Source organism: Phoxinus phoxinus (assembly GCF_949152265.1).
Source record: "Phoxinus phoxinus genome assembly, chromosome: 17".
Lineage (NCBI taxonomy): Eukaryota > Metazoa > Chordata > Actinopteri > Cypriniformes > Leuciscidae > Phoxinus > Phoxinus phoxinus.
The window spans coordinates 19,828,456-19,850,573 of record NC_136892.1 but is presented as its reverse complement, the minus strand read 5'-3'; the positions used below and the strand labels follow the sequence as shown (position 1 = coordinate 19,850,573).

At 37.2% G+C, this 22,118-nt stretch overlaps 1 protein-coding gene across 1 annotated transcript; it reads left to right on the top strand.

The window, feature by feature from the left end:
* Positions 1-14,802: 14,802 nt before the first annotated feature.
* LOC306984530 (olfactory receptor 2F1-like) lies at positions 14,803-21,556 on the top strand (the record flags this gene model as incomplete). The annotated part of the gene is made up of 2 exons (XM_079586004.1): positions 14,803-15,016; positions 20,838-21,556. 2 exons carry the CDS (start codon positions 14,803-14,805, stop codon positions 21,554-21,556), a joined length of 933 nt encoding a protein of 310 aa, XP_079442130.1.
* Between the last annotated feature and the right edge of the window lie 562 nt (positions 21,557-22,118).

Here is a 22,118-nt window from a genome sequence, read left to right as displayed (position 1 = left end):
GTTGATGTAGTGGCCTAAAAAATGCATATTTTATTTTGTGTGGGGATGGAGCTTACCTGGCACCAGTGTAAAATACATATATTTTAGAGTTTTTGCCTTTTATTGTAATAGGAAAATATGGGATCAATAAAAGTCCACAAGCCGGGACTTGAACTTGTGTCACCTAAAAATCATCCACTCTTGAAGTCAGTGCACTGACCACTAGGCTGTGGGGGACTATAAATTAACAGCACTTTGATAGATATTAGAAGATTCTCATTGTGTAAGAAATACAGGGGGAAAAGAATCCGACGGCAAAAAAATATATGTCGGAATCCGTTCCCATTATTAGAGGTGTTGATGTAGTGGCTTGAAAAAGGTTGATAGTGTTTTGTTTGTGGTTTGAGGTTAACTTTCATCGTTTACATTTCAGCATTTGGCATTTTCCAGAGTGACGTAGATTGAATTTCATTGTACACATTTTGTATTCTTATCAGTTTCTGCTTTCCCTGGGAATCGAACCTATGACCTTGGCATTGCAAGTACCAGCGCTCTACTGTTTGAGCTACAGGAAAGCTCTTTAAATAAGTGCATCAGTTTAAGGGATCATTTTTATGGAGTTTTTGCTGTTTATTATGATAGCAGAGTACAGGATCAAGAAAAATCACAAACTGGGACTTGAACTCGGGTCACCCAAAGCCCTAAATTTCTTAACACCAGTGCACTGACAACTAGGCTATAGGGGTCAATACATCAGCAACAGTTTAATAAATATTAGAACCTCATTGTGTATGAAATACAGGGGGAACAGAATCCGACAGCAAAGTACAGCTGTCGGAATCCGTTCCCCCACTCCAACTATGAGAGGTGTTGGTGTAGTGGCTTAATAAATGCTGATTATATATTTGTTTTGTGTGGGGATGGGGCTTACCTGGCACCAGTGTAAAATAAATATAATTTAGAGTTTTTGCCTTTTATTTTGTGATAGGAAAATATGGAATCAGAAAAAGTCAGCAAACCGGGACTTGAACTTGTTTCACCCAAAAATCATCAGCTCTTAAAAGTCAGTGCATTGACCACTAGGCTGTGGAAGCCTAATCATTTTCAGCACTTTGATAGATATTAGAAGATCCTCCTCGTGTAAGAAATACAGGGGGAACGGATCTCGACGGCTGTTTTTTTGCCGTCGGATTCTGTTCCCCCTGTAAAAAAAAATATTTCGGAATCCGTTCCCCCACTCCCATTATGAAAGGTTTTGATGTAGTGGCGTTTAATAATACATATTTTATTTTGTGTGGGTATGGAGCTTACCTGGCACCAGTCTATAGAAATATATTTAGGAGTTTTTTACTTTTATTATGATAGTAAAATATGGGATTAAAAAATCTCCTCAAGCCGGGACTTGAACTTGTTTCACCTACAAATCACCAGCTCTATATGTCAGTGAATTGACCACTAGGCTATGGGGGCCTAATATTTAACAGCACTTTGATAGATATTAGAAGATCCTCCTTGTGTAAAAAATACAGGGGGAACGGATCTCGACGGCAGTTTTTTTGCCGTCGGATTCTGTTCCCCCTGTAAAAAAAAACATCTGTCGGAATCCGTTCCCCCACTCCCATTATGAGAGGTGTTGATGTAGTGGCCTAAAAAATGCATATTTTATTTTGTGTGGGGATGGAGCTTACCTGTGACCAATCTATAAAAATATATTTAGGAGTTTTTTACTTTTATTATGATAGGAAAATACGTGATTAAAAAAACTCCACGAGCCAGGACTTGAACTTGTGTCACATTCAAATCACCATCTCTATATGTCAGTGAATTGACCACTAGGCTATGGGGGCCTTAGAATAATCAGCACTTTGATAGATATTAGAAGATCCTCCTTGTGTAAAAAATACAGGGGGAACGGATCTCGACGGCTGTTTTTTTGCTGTCGGATTCTGTTCCCCCTGTAAAAAAAATATCTGTCGGAATCCGTTCCCCCACTCCCATTATGAGAGGTGTTTATGTAGTGGCCTAAAAAATGCATATTTTATTTTGTGTGGGGATGGAGCTTACCTGGGACCAGTCTAATAAAATATATTTAGAAGTTTTTTACTTTTATTATGATAGGAAAATACAAGATTAAAAAAAGTCCACGAGCCAGGACTTGAACTTGTGTCACCTACAAATCACCAGCTCTATATGTCAGTGAATTGACCACTAGGCTATGGGGGCATGAGATTTAGCAGCACTTTGATAGATATTAGAAGATCCTCTTTGTGTAATAAAATACAGGGGGAACGGATCTCGACGGCAGTTTTTTTGCCGTCGGATTCTGTTCCCACTGTTGAGAAAAAATCTGTCGGAATCCGTTCCCCCACTCCCATTATGAAAGGTTTTGATGTAGTGGCGTTTAAAAATAAATATTTTATTTTGTGTGGGTATGGAGCTTACCTGGCACCAGTCTATAGAAATATATTTAGGAGTTTTTTACTTTTATTATGATAGGAAAATATGGGATTAAAAAAAGTCCACGAGCCAGGACTTGAACTTGTGTCACCTACAAATCACCAGCTCTATATGTCAGTGAATTGACCACTAGGCTATGGGGGCATGAGATTTAGCAGCACTTTGATAGATATTAGAAGATCCTCTTTGTGTAAAAAAATACAGGGGGAACGGATCTCGACGGCTGTTTTTTTGCCGTCGGATTCTGTTCCCCCTGTAAAAAAAAATCTGTCGGAATCCGTTCCCCCACTCCCATTATGAAAGGTTTTGATGTAGTGGCGTTTAAAAATACATATTTTATTTTGTGTGGGTATGGAGCTTACCTGGCACCAGTCTATAGAAAAATATTTAGAAGTTTTTTACTTTTATTATGATAGGAAAATATGGGATTAAAAAAAGTCCACAAGCCAGGACTTGAACTTGTGTGACCTACAAATCACCATCTCTATATGTCAGTGAATTGACCACTAGGCTATGGGGGCCTAAGAATTATCAGCACTTTGATAGATATTAGAAGATCCTCCTTGTGTAAAAAATACAGGGGGAACGGATCTCGACGGCTGTTTTTTTGCTGTCGGATTCTGTTCCCCCTGTAAAAAAAATATCTGTCGGAATCCGTTCCCCCACTCCCATTATGAGAGGTGTTGATGTAGTGGCCTAAAAATGCTTATTTTATTTTGTGTGGGGATGGAGCTTACCTGGGACCAGTCTAAAGATATATATTTAGGAGTTTTTTACTTTTATTATGATAGGAAAATATGGGATTAAAAAAAGTCCACGAGCCAGGACTTGAACTTGTGTCACCTACAAATCACCAGCTCTATATGTCACTGAAATGACCACTAGGCTATGGGGGCATGAGATTTAGCAGCACTTTGATAGATATTAGAAGATCCTCCTTGTGTAAAAAATACAGGGGGAACGGATCTCGACGGCTGTTTTTTTGCTGTCGGATTCTGTTCCCCCTGTAAAAAAAATATCTGTCGGAATCCGTTCCCCCACTCCCATTATGAGAGGTGTTGATGTAGTGGCGTTTAAAAATACATATTTTATTTTGTGTGGGGATGGAGCTTACCTGGCACCAGTCTAAAGAAATATATTTAGGAGTTTTTTACTTTTATTATGATAGGAAAATATGGGATTAAAAAAAGTCCACGAGCCAGGACTTGAACTTGTGTCACCTACAAATCACCAGCTCTATATGTCAGTGAATTGACCACTAGGCTATGGGGGCATGAGATTTAGCAGCACTTTGATAGATATTAGAAGATCCTCTTTGTGTAAAAAAATACAGGGGGAAAGGATCTCGACGGCGGTTTTTTTGCCGTCGGATTCTGTTCCCCCTGTAAATAAACATCTGTCGGAATCCGTTCCCCCACTCCCATTATGAGAGGTGTTAATGTAGTGGCCTAAAAAATGCATATTTTTTTTGTGTGTGGAGCTTACCTGGCACCAGTGTAAAATATATATATTTTAGAGTTTTTGCCTTTTATTGTAATAGGAAAATATTGGATCAATAAAAGTCCACAAGCCGGGACTTGAACTTGTATCACCTAAAAATCATCCACTCTTGAAGTCAGTGCACTGACCACTAGGCTGTGGGGGACTATAAATTAACAGCACTTTGATAGATATTAGAAGATCCTCATTGTGTAAGAAATAAAGGGGGAAAAGAATCCGACGGCAAAAAAAATATGTCGGAAATTATTAGAGGTGTTGATGTAGTGGCTTGAATAAAGGTTGATAGTGTTTTGTTTGTGGTTTGAGGTTAACTTTCATCGTTTACATTTCAGCATTTGGCATTTTCCAGAGTGACGTAGATTGAATTTCATTGGACACATTTTGTATTCTTATCAGTTTCTGCTTTCCCTGGGAATCGAACCTATGACCTTGGCATTACAAGTACCAGCGCTCTACTGTTTGAGCTACAGGAAAGCTCTTTAAATAAGTGCATCAGTTTAAGGGATCATTTTTATGGAGTTTTTGCTGTTTATTATGATAGCAGAGTACAGGATCAAGAAAAATCACAAACTGGGACTTGAACTCGGGTCACCCAAAGCCCTAAATTTCTTAACACCAGTGCACTGACAACTAGGCTATAGGGGTCAATACATCAGCAACAGTTTAATAAATATTAGAACCTCATTGTGTATGAAATAAAGGGGGACAGAATCCGACAGCAAAGTACAGCTGTCGGAATCCGTTCCCCCAATCCAACTATGAGAGGTGTTGGTGTAGTGGCTTAATAAATGCTGATTATATATTTGTTTTGTGTGGGGATGGGGCTTACCTGGCACCAGTGTAAAATAAATATAATTTAGAGTTTTTGCCTTTTATTGTGATAGGAAAATATGGAATCAGAAAAAGTCAGCAAACCGGGACTTGAACTTGTTTCACCCAAAAATCATCAGCTCTTAAAGTCAGTGCATTGACCACTAGGGTGTGGAAGCCTAATCATTTTCAGCACTTTGATAGATATTAGAAGATCCTCCTCGTGTAAGAAATACAGGGGGAACGGATCTCGACAGCTGTTTTTTTGCCGTCGGATTCTGTTCCCCCTGTAAAAAAAAATCTGTCGGAATCCGTTCCCCCACTCCCATTATGAAAGGTTTTGATGTAGTGGCGTTTAAAAATACATATTTTATTTTGTGTGGGTATGGAGCTTACCTGGCACCAGTCTATATAAATATTTTTAGGAGTTTTTTACTTTTATTATGATAGGAAATTATGGGATTAAAAAATTCCACGAGCTGGGACTTGAACTTGTTTCACCTAAAAATCACCAGCTCTATATGTCAGTGAATTGACCACTAGGCTATGGGGGCCTAAGAATTAGCAGCACTTTGATAGATATTAGAAGATCCTCCTTGTGTAAAAAATACAGGGGGAACGGATTTCGACGGCTGTTTTTTTTGCGGTCAGATTCTGTTCTCCTTGTAAAAAAACAGCTGTCGGAATCTGTCCCCCACTCCCATTATGAGAGGTGTTGATGTAGTGGCCTAAACATGCACATTTTATTTTGTGTGGGGATGGAGCTTTCCTGGCACCAGTCTATAGAAATATATTTAGGAGTTTTTACTTTTATTATGATAGGAAAATATGGGATTTTAAAAAAGTACACGAGGCAGGACTTGAACCTTAGTCACCTAATATCATCAGCGCTTGAAGTCAGTTCATTGACCACTAGGCTGTGGGGGCCTATTAATTAAAAGCACTTTGATAGATATAAGAAGATCCTCTTGTGTAAGAAATACAGGGGGAAAGGAATCCGACGGCAAAAAACAGATGTCGGAATCCGTTCCCCCACTCCCATTTTGAGAAGTGTTGATGTAGTGGCTTTAAAAAAAGGCTGATTGTGGATAGAGGTTAACTGTCATAGTTTACATTTAAGCATTTGGCAGATTTTGGATCCAGAGCGATGTAGATTGAATTTCATGGTACACATTTTGTATTCTTATCAGTTTCTGCTTTCCCTGGGAATCGAACCTATGACCTTGGCATTGCAAGCACCAATGCTCTACTGTTTGAGATACAGGAAAGCTATTTAAATAAGTGCATCAGTTTAAGGAATAATTTTATGGAGTTTTTGCTGTTTATTATGATAGCAGAGTGCTGGATCAACAAAAAAATCACAAACTGGGATTTGAACTCCTGTCACCCAAAGCCCTAGAGTGCTTAACAATAGTGCACTGACCACTAGGCTATAGGGGTCAAGATATCAGGAGCAGTTTAATATATTTAGAAATATATTTAGGAGTTTTTTACTTTTACTATGATAGCAAAATATGGGATTAAAAAAAGTCCACGAGCCAGGACTTGAACTTGTGTCACCTACAAATCACCAGCTCTATATGTCAGTGAATTGCCCACTAGTCTGTGGGAGCCTAATAATTAACAGCACTTTGATAGATATTAGAAGATCCTCCTTGTGTAAAAAATACAGGGGGAACGGATTTCGACAGCTGTTTTTTTGCCGTCGGATTCTGTTCCCCCTGTAAAAAAAACATCTGTCGGAATCCGTTCCCCCACTCCCATTATGATAGGTGTTGATGTAGTGGCCAAAAAAAATCATATTTTATTTTGTGTGGGGATGGAGCTTACCTTTCACCAGTCTATAGAAATATATTTAGGAGTTTTTTACTTTTAATATGATAGTAAAATATGGGATTAAAAATAGTCCACGAGCCAGGACTTGAACTTGTGTCACCTACAAATCACCAGCTCTATATGTCAGTGAATTGACCACTAGGCTGTGGGGTTCTAATGATTAGCAGCACTTAGATATTAAAAGATCCTCCTTGTGTAATAAATACAGGGGGAACGGATTTCGACGGCTGTTTTTTTGCAGTCGGATTCTGTTCCCCCTGTAAAAAAAAACAGCTGTCGGAATCCATTACCCCACTCCCATTATGAGAGGTGTTGATGTAGTGACGTTTAAAAATACATATTTTATTTTGTGTGGGGATGGAGCTTACCTGGCACCAGTCTAAAGAAATATATTTATGAGTTTTTGACTTTAATTATGATATGAAAATATGGGATTAAAAAAAGTCCACGAGCCAGGACTTGAACTTCAGTCACCTAATATCATCCGCTCTTGAAGTCAGTGAATTGACCACTAGCCTGTGGGGGCCTTATAATTAGCAGCACTTTGATAGATATTAGAAGATCCTCCTTTTGTAAAAAATACAAGGGGAACGGATTCCGACGGCTGTTTTTTTGCCGTCAGATTCTGTTCCCCCTGTAAAGAAAACAGCCTTCAGAATCCGTTCCCCCACTCCCATCATGAGAGGTGTTGATGTAGTGGCTTAAAGAATGCATATTTTATTTTGTGTGCTGATGGAGCTTACCTAGCACCAGTCTATATAAATATATTTAGGAGTTTTTGACTTTTATTATGATAGGAAAATATGGGATTAAAAAAAGTCCACAAGCCGGGACTTGAACTTGTGTCACTTAAAAATAGCCAGCTCTATATGTCTGTGATGGCTACGGCCACACAGGGTAATATCACCTCAGTTCTAAACATTTGATTACCGTTTTAGTATCTCACCTCTTTAGTTTGTTGCACTGATTATTATTTACAGTCATCTAAACTATGAGATCTAAATAACGAACCCAATGCAGTTTTTTGATTTGGTTTATTTGCTTTAGTTTTACATTGATTTACAGGGAATGCACTAATCACTAGGGATGGCTGACGCGAAACAGTCGTTCCGAAGCTTTGCGAGATACCGAAGCGCAGATGTTTCGAAACACTGATCCGAAGCGTGATTCAAAACACCCATGTCACGTGACTATGACCAAACGAAGCCTCGAAGTGTTTCACTAAGAGTTTCATCAGGTGTGATCCGCCGAATCAGCGTTTGATTGACAGGTCGAAAACAGACCACACAATCGCACATCTGTATAAAAGTGAAATCAACGCATATTGACCTCGTGGGTTTTTGTGAGAGGAGTTTGATTTTGAGATAGCGGATTTTTGGTGATATAGTGACATTTATAGTGCGATTTGTTTAGTTATATTTAGGCTTACATTTAAATTTACACAACACATTGACTGATAGGCTAGATATATGACACATTAATAGATACATAGATATAAATATAGACAGCTAGATTAATAGAAAGATAGATACATATATAGATAGATTAAAGATAGGGATAGAAATGTCAACATCAGACCCATCAACATCATCAACATCAACACCAGTAGAAACACAGGACAGTTTATGGGAACTTTTTGATACTCGTATCCATCAAACCCAGATGATACACAATGCTACAGCTGATGCCACAGTGGAAGTGAAAAAATACATCAACGATGCGTATTTGCCCAGAACTCATGATCCACTAACTTACTGGAAAGAGAGAGCAGTAATCTTTCCTCATTTGTATGTCATGGCTAAAAAATATATTTGCATTCCAGCAACACTTGTCCCTTGTGAGAGGATTTTTTCAAAGGCTGGAGAAATTATCTGTAAAAAAAGAAGTAGGCTAAGGCCCCGTTTACACGATGGGAAAACGCAGATATTTCTCTGCGTTTTGGCCTGTCATTTACACGAAAACGCCGTTTTTATCCCAGAAAACGATTATTTCTAAAAACTCCGGCCAAAGTGGAGATTTCTGAAAACGCCGGTTATATGTTGTCGTGTCAACTGGGAGAAACGGGGTTTTAGGTTCTCTCTTGTCGATTCTGAGGATTCTGATTGGCTTGCATGGCTTTATCCTTCTCCCTACACTGCCGCCCATAGGTTTAGCATAGTTATAAAGGCGCTCGACGGCGTATTTATGCGGGTTGTGTGCACGATGTTATTATTGAAAACGGAGGGGGAGAAATATTCGTTTCTCTAAATACCCGGCTATGTGTAAATGTGGCCTAAGTCCTTCCACAGCAGAGAAATTAATATTTTTGAATAAAAATATCTAAAAAAGTGAGACATTGTGGCTTGATTTATTTTATTAATATTCATTTTGTAGGACCAAAATAACATTATGCACAGTGAGGAGCCTATAGGTTACAAGATTCACATATTAGAAAAGTACAATAATAAAAAAACAACAACAATTTTAATGGCTCGTCAAGGTTGTTTCAGATCAACACCTGCAAGTGACCACTAGGTGTCACCGTGGAGACGGGTGTCGGATTGATTCGAAGCCTCGAAACAATATGGACCATTTGGTTCAACTGTTTCATTGCTTCACGAAGCCTCGATCAGCCCATCACTACTAATCACATGTTTCTTTGTGTTGAGTTACCTGGACTGTTGGGGGCGGTCCCTTCCTGGTTGGGCGAAAGGAGTGGCTAAGGGCTGAGGAGACTTATATCTGGAAGCCAGCTCGTTAGGCCATACCATGTTTCACCATGTGCCAGGGGGATTTTGTCCTTAGTTAGCTCTTGAGTTCTCAAGTGTTAGTTTGTTTACCCCTTCTATGTTATTTGGTTTTGTCAAACTGTTATATAAGCTCCCTGCTGTCTCTTTGTGGCAGGTCAGTTGTTTGTTCAGTTAACCTTGTGTTATGAGTCTATGTATTTGAGTTTATATTCAGTTACTTTTTTGTTGACCTCTTTTAAGGCCTAGTTATTAATTTTGGTCCTTATGTAAACTTCTCAATATTTTGGGTAATAAAACCCCCTTTTTGAGAAACAGTCTCCTGTGTTCTCTTGCCTCACTGCTTTGGTCCCTGACAATGTCAGTGAATTGACCACTAGGCTATGGGACCCTAAGAATTAACAAACCTTTGATAGATATTAGAAGATCCTCCTTGTGTAAGAAATACAGGGGGAACGGATTCCGACGGCTGTTTTTTTGCCGTCGGATTCTGTTCCCCCTTTTTTTTTTAAACTGCTGTCGGAATCCGTCCCCCCACTCCCATCATGAGAGGTGTTGATGTAGTGGCTTAAAAAATGCATGTTTTATTTTGTGTGGAGATGGAGTTTACCTGGCACCAGTCTATATAAATATATTTACTTTTATTATGATAGGAAAATATGGGATTAAAAAAAGTCCACGAGCCAGGACTTGAACTTTAGTCACCTAATATCATCCGCTCTTGAAGTCAAAGCACATTTCTTGGTCATATTTTCCCATGTCCCATGTGGGATAATTATACAACTTCAGATAGTTAATGACGTCTGGCTCTAAGAAAGATTATTGCACCATCTCTTTATTCTCTTGTCAAGCTATCTGAATCTCTTGTGAATAAAGCAGTGAGAAAAACAAGAAGTGAAGTGTTTATTTAAAAGTTCATAATTAATGTGTATTTGAATATTTTTTATATTTCAAGTTGTATGCAAGTCAATGCTTTAAGTCTCAGGATATCAGGATAGTTTTTGACTCAGGATATGTGTAGTAATTATTTTGTACATGTAACCTGTAAAAACATTTGCAATTGTGTTATTTGTGAAAATAAATTCACCATGTAGTTCACATGTTATAAGCAAACCACATGTTGTATCGTCTTCTGGAAACATTGCCCTTGGCACTGTGATGAGAGGGGCCTAAGCACTTCCACAACTCAGCATGCGTCAGGTTTCTTGACAAGAAAGGCATCGGATGCAGAAGATGGCTTTCTTTGATCAGTATCCGGATCAAAGGCTGGAGTACAGAGGAAAAGCCACTATAAGACAAGCCTGCAACCTTTAGCCAAAAAAGCATAACGGCTAATGCTAACGCTGCGCTGTGGCAGTACGCAGGAAAGGAGATCAGAGGCCATTTTTTTGGGATGGATGTCAATGTAAAAGAGGCTTCACTACACTGAATAAACAGATTTTGTGAGGAAATAGCTTATAATTTAATGAATCGACTGCCAGTCCACTTATCTTCAACATGTTTTACGCTAAACAATACTCTTGTTGGGAACGGTAGATTTTACTATTATAAATGCCGGACTCATTTACGGCATTACCATAGTATTTAATAGTAATATTGAGTGATAATGTACGTATATTTTCTAAAGAAAGTCAAAAATACATATGTATTCTTTCTTTAGCTTTCAGGTTTTACCAGTTAAAAGACTTAAATTATAATGACTATTATAACTGGATGTGATGCTGATATGCACTTTAATGGACAAATAGAAAATTAACAATTTTAGTATAAATATTGTGTTATATTGTATGTTGTTAAATTAGAATAAAACAAAGTGTTCCTTCTATTGCTGCCAGGTTAATCTTGCACTTTAAAAGCTTTTTAATGAATGATGGTAAAAAACGACATATCATTTTAATGAATTAAATATGTATTAAATTACAAATAAGTTTTAGTGTAATCTTAAATGTGTTTTTTTTTCCCTGCAGTGACTAGTACTTTGCAGCTAATAGAGATATTCACGCTTTTTTTCCACAAACACATGCAGTCCTAGGGCCCTATCATACACCTGGCGCAATGCAGCACCAGACGCGACACAAGTGTTTTTTGCTAGTTTCAGCCTGACGCAGTTATCATTTTCACATCCTGCGCCACGTTGTTTAAAAAGCTAATGCATCCATGGTCTGAAAGCGAGGTGTGCTCAGGCTCATTTTGGCGCATTGATATTTTGAGGCAACTGAAATAGACTGCACCATTGACCACCAAAAACCTGGTCTAAAGTCAATGGCGCAGTATTTGTTTTGTTACTGTTAAAGGGCGCATCTGGTTAAGGTAAGCTGTAACTGACTGTCATAAAACTTTAAACTGCGGGCACTAACATCACTCCCATTACACGCTGATGTGCCTCTGATCCATGTTAGCCGTTATGCTTTCTCCAATGGTAAGAGATACAGACCCTCTCATCTCCCTATAATAAGACAATCTCTGGAGGAGCGCGGAGACGAGGAAGCAATTTGAGTATCTTCGGTTATTCTGCAACTGGAACAGTGGCGTTCTTGATCGCGTCACTCAGCTCGCTCTGGCTACTACGTGGGTCTTTATGTTAGGCAACAATAAAACGAAATATGGTATAAAACAGCACTCTGCCTCTTTTCATTTCAATAAATCTTAACATTAAATGGCCAGACAAATGTGGTTCAGGCAATTAATTAATTATCTTCACTGCATATATTTATAACAAGACGAAATATAAAGCACAACCCTGCTTCTTTTGAAACATTATTGATCATTAATACTGACATTTAACAAATTGAGACAGTGCTGTCATTTTATTTTATTATACATGTACATACTGTCATGGTGTGGGTTTTGTTCCTTGTTGTTGTCTGTCATGTGATTCCCTGTTTGCCATGTGTCTTGTTAATTGTCTGATCATTGTTCCCATGTGTTTCTGATTAGCCACGCCCCCTTGTTATCTTGTTTAGCTTGTTTGTCTGTGTATTTATACCTCTGTGTTTCAGTTGTTGGTTGTCGGTCGTTGTTTGTGGTAGCTTGTAGCTGTCTCCTTGTTCCTGTTCTTGTTCTGAGTTTCTTTGTTTACCCTGGATTGCCTTTTTGTATCATTTTTACGACCCTAAGGGATATGTGTCAATCATCATTATTATTATTAAAGTGCTCACATTTGGATTCTCTCTGCTTCATTCCTGCCTGAGCGTAACACATACAGTGAAGAGAATGTATAATAAAAAAATATTGTATATATTTTAAAACATATAATAAAATAAAATTACACAACCCTGACTCTTTTTGTTACATGTCAGTTTTAATGATCAATAATATCCAGTATAAAAGTAAAAGTAGAAGGTATAAGAAGCTATACAATGAGAAATAAAGCAAACAATTCAGTCAAACATAAGTCAGCGCTCTAGACTACAAAGTTAAAGTTAAATAGGCTAAATATATAAAATTATGAAACTTCACTTTGCCCTCAGCCAAAACGATTTGCCATGGAACAAACTAAAGATTAGATACACAAGACGAATTATATCTCATGTTTAACCACTAGACACGAGACATCAGAGCCAGCAGCAAACATCAGAAGGACTAGCCGAGGAAAAGCTGTTCCAGTCGGGATTAATGAGTGTTGAATGCCCGGTGATCGCCTGGATCTCACAACTCTGAAAACATCAGATACATTTTTCAAATAGGCGCTATCTGTATAAATAAACCACAGATTTGAGCTTTAAACAACTACATTCTTGACTGAAACACTCTTAGAATTACATTTCGTGACACAATAACAGTATTACGTGGGTTTTCTCCTCTGCTATTGACCCTTGCAGGTTGGTGCGAGATGCATTCTGGGATACCCGTCTCTGTCTGTCCAACCCGATCTCACGGCAATTCGTACGAATTTTACGAGGTGGCTAATTCGTACCAATTCATACGACCTCACTCGTACGAATTTGTACGTTTTTTGCTAAATCGTACATATTTTACGATTTGCCAAAATCGTATGAATTCATACGAATGACCTACCCCTGACCCCGCCCCTAAACCCAACCGTCACGTGGGTTTAGACAAATCGTACAAATTCGTACGAGTGAGGTCGTACAAATTCGTACGAATTAGCCACCTTTTAATCACTCGTACAAATTCGTACGAATTGGTCGTGAGATAGCGTTGGTCTGACTCAAGTCCGCACAAGTCATCTCTCGATGCATCCTCGGTAAAAGGGGCGGATCAAAAACCAATCGGGGGATTTGAACTGGACTTGGCTAGATGTGAACTACGAATTGGAACAGTACTTGGGCAGCGACTGATGACGTTTCACAAGAACACAAGCACAGACAAGAACGCATATTGAGAAACGGCCACTAAACACAGGAAGTGAACACAGAAACAATTGGAACAGAATACACTTCAACATGAAAGTCCTTTACACAACAAGGGACCACAAGACTAGAATCATGATAACACAGTCTCACCCCAAAACGTCACATACTGACGGGTCTTGACCATACGGCAACATACGACGAAAAGGGTACCCTTTAACGTCCATATGTGACGATTCGGGTATGGTTGGGTTTAGGTATGCGTTAGGGTACCCCTAGGAGGCGCTGCTGGTGCGCTTGTGTCTGCGTCTCATATTGACGTTATAGGGGTACCCTTTTCGTCGTATGTTGACGTATGGTCAAGACCCGTCAGTATATGACGTTTTGGGGTGAGACCGGGCTGATCATGACAGGAAGCTTGTTTCTGCCACAGAATAAAAAAAATTAAAAGGTAATTGCACATTTTTTATCTTGCAATTCAAACTTTATAACACGCAGTTGTTTATATCTTACAATTCTTAGAAAAAAGTGTCCCTTTCTCAGAATTGTGAGATATAATCTAATGAATGATGGTAAAAAAAAAAAAATACATATAATTTTAATGAATAAAATATGTATTAAAAACAAATAAGTTTTAGTGTAATCTTAAATGTAGTTTAAACTCAGAATTGTGAATTATAAAGTCAGAATCGCAAATGAGTCCAAATCTCAAGTTTATTTATTTATTTTATTCCATGGCAGAAACAAGCTTAGTATAAATAATAAACTTAGAAATGTGAGAAAAAGGTCACAATTGTGAGATTTAAAAAACGTGCAATTGTAAAGAAACATGTGAAAGACCAACTAAGTTCTTAGAATAACCCCTAGGGTTTATTTTCTAGATACTCAAAGACATGTTGCCATTAGCAAACGTTATTTATAGGCATGTCAGTGGTCATTACAGCCTCCAAATCTTGCCTGCGACCAAATACTGCAAGATTTGAACTTTGACTTCAGGTAATGGTTGAATGGTTTTAGAAAAAATTGTCTTTAAAATATTTGTTTGTCTTTTGTGTGAATATTTTTTTTATATGATGATTATTTATTTTATATAACTGTTTTTTTTGTTTGTTTTTTTTGTCAGTTGGTGAATGTAAAGAATTCAATCATAATTCATTTTAAAATTGTTACATCAATAGAACATGGATAATATTACCTTTTTTGCAACCTACACCCTGATGGAACCAAAAGACTCAAAATCATTCAGACATATATATTTCACATGCTTTTTGGTGCTCTATATTCTGATACTTTTTGTGAACACTTGGGTCAGTGTTGTTATTGTCTTGGAGAGAGCCCTTCATGAACCAATGTACATTTTTCTGTGTAATCTGTGTGTAAATGACATATATGGAGCTGCAGGATTTTATCCTAAATTCCTACATGATTTAATGTGGGATTCATATGTGATTCCTTCTTACATGTGTTCATTTCAAGCTTTTGTGATCTACAGTTCAGTTATGTGTGACTGTACTACAGTAACAGTGATGGCATATGACAGACATGTGGCCATATGTCAACCTTTAGACTATCATATAAAACTGAACAGATTTTCATGCTGCATATTACTTGCCTTCTGTTGGATCCTACCCTTAGTTTACATGATCATTTGTCTTGTGTTGTCAAATAGGCTGAAATTGTGTAAATATCAAATTAATAAATTGTACTGTGACAACTGGTCTATAGTAAAACTTTCGTGTGAATCAACTCTCATCAATAATATTTATGGATTTGTTGTAATTTCATTTTATTCTTGCCTGTGTGTTTTTATTATTTTTTCCTACATTAAACTTCTCATTGCATGTAAAGCATCATTAGAGTGCAGAAGGAAATTCTGGCAGACATGTGTGCCTCATATGTTTACAGTGTTAAATTATGTTGTTGCTGTGTTTTTTGATTCCATGTACAGCAGATATGGCTCAGGTGATGTCTCAGAGTATCTGCGAAATTTTCTGGCTCTAGAGATGCTTATTGTGCCACCTCTTATCAATCCAGTAATCTATGGATTAAAACTCCAAGAAGTACGCAAAAGAATCCTGAAATCTTTTGTTAGTATCAGAAAACAATAAATAATACACATATTCATATTATTGTTTCATTCTCATTCTATTGTTCAATGCATGTGCAATGTTAAAGCAAAGGATTGGTTTACATTGCTGAGAAACATCATGCATTAGGAAAAACTACAGACTTGTAAATGAGTGACACATTATGGTCAATTTTATATTCTTATTTCATCTTGTATCATGTATCTTATATCTTATATCAAAAGAGAATATCATGTTCTTTTTATAAAAGAATGCAGGTCAAAGCCCTGAAACTGCTTTCAAAGAGTAATAACTGCAATCCATGATCACTTACTGTAGTAGTTTTTATTCATAAAGCCTTCGTTTTCTTGGATAATATGTTCTCAATGAAGTCTTTAACCATTCTAAATTTTATTTGTATTTATTTATTTGCTATATAATTATAATTATTTAATTTGGTCCACTACCAAAGGACTTAAAAACATGTATGTGACGATGCTAGTGATGATATTTATAAAAAATAAAACTATTGTGTAATTCTGTGTCAACACAGGCTTACGTGGTCATATTGACAATGTGCGTTCCTTCTCTGAACGGCAGCTGCTTCCATTAGCCTACTACTGTTCTTAAACCTATCAAGTCAAGTCGTTTTTCAAGGCGCACTACGCAGCATATTCTAGAAGACATATAGTAAAACTGTCACTATTCAAAGCTAAAGTATATTGAAAACGTTGAAACATGCTCGTGCTTGTAAGGCTATCTAACCTGCGTATTGGAACACGCTGTTCTTAAAGATATCTGGTTGGCATCAGAAACATGCTTGTTTTAAAGGCCATCTAAAAATGTTTTTGGAAAAAACATTTGTTCTAAAGGCTATCTGATTGCTGTAGAAAACTGCTTGCTCTAAAAGCTGTAGTTGCTATTTGTCCTACATAACACCAGCAGGTGGCGGTAGAATTCATCACTCATAAGAACTGGAACCGGACAGCAGATATATAAACCATAAACAAGCAGCTGTTTAATTTTGATATCTCTCTTCATTCCAGACGGCATGTCATGCACGTTTACCACTTAAGCATTTTGGGCAACATGCTTGTTGCCTAAAGTTGGTGATACACGGGGCAACTTTTTGAGCAATGTCAACGGGCAACCAGGTCAGACACAGGTCCCACGACCGATCTAAATTGTTCTGATAGAAATGCATTGCCCATTCTCAATGGGAAAGTGCCCAAGCAACATTGCTCAGCAACATTGCCCAGAAATATTGCTCAAAAAGTTACCCCCTGTATCATCACCTTAAGGCTCTTCGGTATTGTTGGCAACGTGCAGTTGCTGCTCAAAGCTTTTCAGGTACATGCTTAGTTGTCTTAGCTCACTCAGAAAAAAAGAGGCCTAATTTTTATGTACATAAAAAATTATTTTTAATTTGATGTGAGTATCAAACAATGGCCGATAACATGCCTATCTGAGAGAGGTATAACCATACTTATTAGTGAATAATAAGAATAATGAAAATTGCATGTAAACTGGAGTGAAGAGTCCTACTCGTGTCATGTAGCTAAACATCTTACTTAAGACCTTACTGTGATTATTAGAAATAATTGCATTATTGGTGCACAATCACATGTACATGTAGTCATAACTGTCATAACTGTCAGCTAGGGCCAGGTAACGACCGCATTCAAAAAGTTTACTCTTTTAGGGAAAGAAGCTCTTTCAGTGCTAAAGTGCACAGGAGAATGGTCGCCTGCAGTGTGCAGAAAATACTCTAGCATGCAAGTTCTCTAAGGAAGTCCGTCACACCAACACTCGTGCTGAACTTCTTCACCCACGAAGGATGATTGCGGGGCAGAATCTTTTTGAATGCTTGACAAAGCATGATAAAGCTTAATGAGTGAAGTGCTGCATACTTCCTTACATAACCACGGCACAGAGAGTAGTTTGTGAGACATGACACAAGACATGATCACATGAGGGCAAGGAATCACATGACAAGGAACCAGGAAACATGACTTTGAGAATAACAAAATAAAATACATGGAAATTAAACTTGAAACAAAATCACAACACAGATGTGACAGCTGGATGCCTTTGTCAATAGAAGAGATTTCCTAAAACAAGTTATTTCTTATATGCAGGTAGATTACTGACAAATTGGAGTCGGTTACTGATAGCAGATAGATAGCAACATAATCCATTACATTACACGTTTAAGGTAATATAATCAGACTACTTTTTGATTAGCCTACTTCCAGATGACTTTTGACCTAACTTGTTTATCACATAGATTTGAATAGGATAACACATTGATTTGAATAGTGAATGGCGAATCATTGTTCACCAGCACCCACTCCATGAGTGTGGCAAAGTTGTCATGAGGACTGCTCCAAAAAAAGCAGCAAAAAATTATTCTGTTGTGGTTCTGTGTCCTTTCACATACTGGCTACCTGTAACAAGGAAGTACACGACTCATGAGAATACCCAGCTAGAAATCTTACGTTCCCAGGACGTTCTCAGAACTTCCCCACTGGTGTCAAGGACGTCACCTAGTAACATTCCGGGAATGTTCCTAGACTGTCATGATGTGGAGTTCTTTAAAGGGTTGGAGGATGTTTTTTGGCGGACCTTCAGAGAACATTCAAGACGTTCTGGGAATGTTTAGGGGACCATTACTATATGACGTTTCCAAGTTTCTACACCACATTCCCATAACGTTTTCAGGACCTTTAGGGACCAAGAGGTTTTTGATTTTTTTTTTTTTTTCTATTTTCTTCCATCACGTTTACCGAATCATTTCAGGATATGCGTATTACGTGTTCAGTCTATAGTGTTTCATCGCCATCTAATGGCCTGGCAGCAGAACACAGGGTTTTACAGTCGTTTTTGCAGATCCGTGTGAATCGGAATCGTTTTGACAATGGTGTCGTCTGTACGCGGAAAACTCAAAGGAAAAACTTCTCAGTTTTAAGCATATCGTTGTTGTGTAAACGTACCCTGAAACTAGGTCACACAGGCAAAAATGAACAGAACGTTATGGAGCCAGATCAGCCTCAAAAATAATACATTTACAAAACAAAATTCATAAATGCACAGCACAATTCACAAAGCAAAATTCGTAAATTCAAAACACAATTCATAAATACACAAGCAAATACATATTTCCCCAAATGCTCACACAAATGTACAGTATCTTACCTAAATAAATGTAAAATGTTTACACAAATATGTATACAGTATATCAAGTTCTTTAATTAATTTCCATCACACATTTATGAATGATGTTACATGTATTTACGGATCGTTAAATCTGCATTTGCAAATCGTCACACGTGTGTGGACTGCTTTGCATTTGTGTGCAGTGTTTTTGAGACCTTCTTGGTTAAGATTCTTAAATATCTTCTTTTGGAGTATGTTCTGTTTAGCCAATCGCGGTGAGCTTTTAATCCACCAATCCAAACGCTCCTTACTGAACAGACCCAAGAAGCTCAACGCTGCGCTTGTACTGTGCATTATTCCATGATCAGGGTCCTTTATGTAAAGACATTTTAATGGGTACTCTTTTTTTTAGCACTTGATTAAAATTCCTAGAAAATCACATTATGATTTATATCGTTTGCACAAAATGCAGCTACCTGGGCCCGGTTCCCCGATAACGCTCACTCTTAGCGCGCTAAGATTAGTTTTTTATATTATAAAAAATAATCCAAACTATAATAGCCTAGCCTACATATTTTTAAATTGTATCATATATTGCTGCCACAATAACCATTTCAAATTTGTACGTGCTTTCTTCTCTTTCCCATTGTTGTTCGCTGAGGTGGAGCTGCGATGAAATAGTGTTCTTTTAAATACTTTCCAGCATTTCAGTAACAAAAGTGTACATCTTAAGTACGGTGCTCGGATCAAAAAGGGTTTAAACAGTGGATTTTGAATCTCTTCTTGTAAACTCAGAGATGTGGATTCAGACGGCAATTAAATTAGTACCACACGACCTGTTTGTCCAAAAAACAGTAGGTACTAATTTGGCCAGGGATTTTTACGCGGGTTGGGTGAGAAAAAACACTGATATTATGGATTCGGACGGCACTAAAATCACCGACTCACCCCTAGGCTATAAATGTTTAAAATACCATACAAGCCCATGAGAAACAATATTAGCGTCCGAATAGGACTTAACTATTCGTGGTGGTGGTAGTAGGTTCGCAGTAACTATTGATCAGGCATTAATAACAGTTACCACCACCTAAGGGAGATTTCTTACACACACATCGGAGAGATTTCACCATGGAGGATGAAAACCAGACTCAATCCTGATTGTGTTTTTAAAAATTGTAGATACCTAAAGACAAAAAATAGATAATATAATTAACCCTAAATTAAATTAAATGTTATAATTAATTATAATCAGAATCAATTGAATTAAAACTAATAATAATAATAATAATAACCAATATCAAATTATTGGATTGAATGACAGATACATGCATTTTCATCGAACAGTTTGTTGAATATTTATTCCTTTTTGTCATGTAGATTTTCGGACGGTTCACTTCTACATTTCTTACTATATACAGTAAAAAAAATTAAAATACTAATTTATATTGAAAATCACACCTTTATGACAAACAGTTTATAAATGAATCCCCGAGGTGTATATATGCTCGAGTCTCTCAGAGAATTTGCTGTGGGAAAAAAGGGTATTTATAAGCATGTCAGTTGCCTTCAGAGCCTCTTCATAGTTGTGAACATGCAAGAGGATGACTCTGGCATGGTAATAGTTGACTATTGGCAGCTTTGTGCTATATCTTTAGGCCTGATGAAAGACATCAAGTTACTTGAGATATAATTGTTCTTTGTAATTGCAACATATTTGTGGTTATAAATAATTAAATTTTTATAGGGACAAATTTATATTTTGCGGTAACATACAGATATAATGGATAATATAACTGATTTTGTAACCTACACCCTGATGGAACCAAAAGGCTCTAAATCATATAGACATATATATTTCACATGCTTGTTCATTCTTTATTGTCTAATATTGTTTTTGAACATTTGCCTTTGTGTGGTTATTGTCTTGGAGAGAGCCCTTCATGAACCAATGTACATTTTCTTGTGTAATCTGTGTTTAAATGGAATATATGGAGCCACTGGGTTTTATCCTAAATTCCTACATGATTTAATGCTGGATTCATATGTAATTCCTTCTTACATGTGTGCTCTTCAATCTTTTGTTATATACAGTTCAGTTAAATGTGAATATTCAACATTAGCAGTGATGGCATATGACAGACATGTGGCCATATGTCGACCTTTAGACTATCACTCAAAGATGAACACATTTTCTTGTGTCGCGTTACTTTTCTTCTGTTGGACTGTGGCATTCATTTCAACACTCATTGCCCTGCTCCTATCAAATAAGCTGGTATTATGTAAAAATCACATTGATAAATTGTACTGTGACAACTGGTCTATGGTAAAGCTATCCTGCGAATCAACAGTCACCAATAATGTTTATGGACTAATAAGCATTTCATTTTATTGTTGCATTTTTGCTGTAATTATTATATCCTATATAAAGCTTGTCATTGCATGTAAAGCATCATTAGAGTGCAGAAAGAAATTTTGGCAGACATGTGTGCCTCATATACTTTCATTAGTAAATTTCAGTGTTGCAATACTTTTTGACACAATGTACAACAGATATGGCTCAACCAATTTCCCAGATGACCTGCGTAATTTTTTGGCTTTAGAAATAATTATTGTGCCGCCTCTTTTTAATCCTGTAATCTATGGCTTAAAACTCAAAGAAGTCCGCAACAGAGTCTTGAAATCATGCATAAATTTCTTGAAAAAAACAAGATAACGTTTTCTTTTCTTCCTGTGTTTAATGTATTGTATTAGCTCAACAAAACAAAGTCTATATAATATTGAACCCTTGTAGTAAACAACTAAGGCATGAATGCTTTTGTCATTGCACTATGCTGAAAACGTACGCTAAAGTGTTCATAGTTAAAATTTCCATTACTCTGAAATATACTCGGTTCAGATCATTTTCAGTGATATGATGTTTTCTCTGTTAAGCACCATTGATCAGTTGATAATAATGTAAAAAAAAAAAAAAAAGCAAAGTTTCTCACTCGTGTGTCATGTCATTTATTGAACTTGTGCACAACCTGATGTCAATGATGAAATGCAATTTAGGTTATCAGCATCATATCCTAAAGATGATATTGTTTGATATATTAAATTATAGGCCTATTCAATTTACATATTACCTCGGCCTCACCTTTCTTTATTCTCCTATCAACTTTTTTGTCAATTTTGGAAAGTTGTCAAACGTTTTGGCAATGAATACTGGAATACTGCAGATACCTTGTATTTAAGTGCCTTTATCAGTTCAAATGTTTTTTTAATTAATCTAAGGT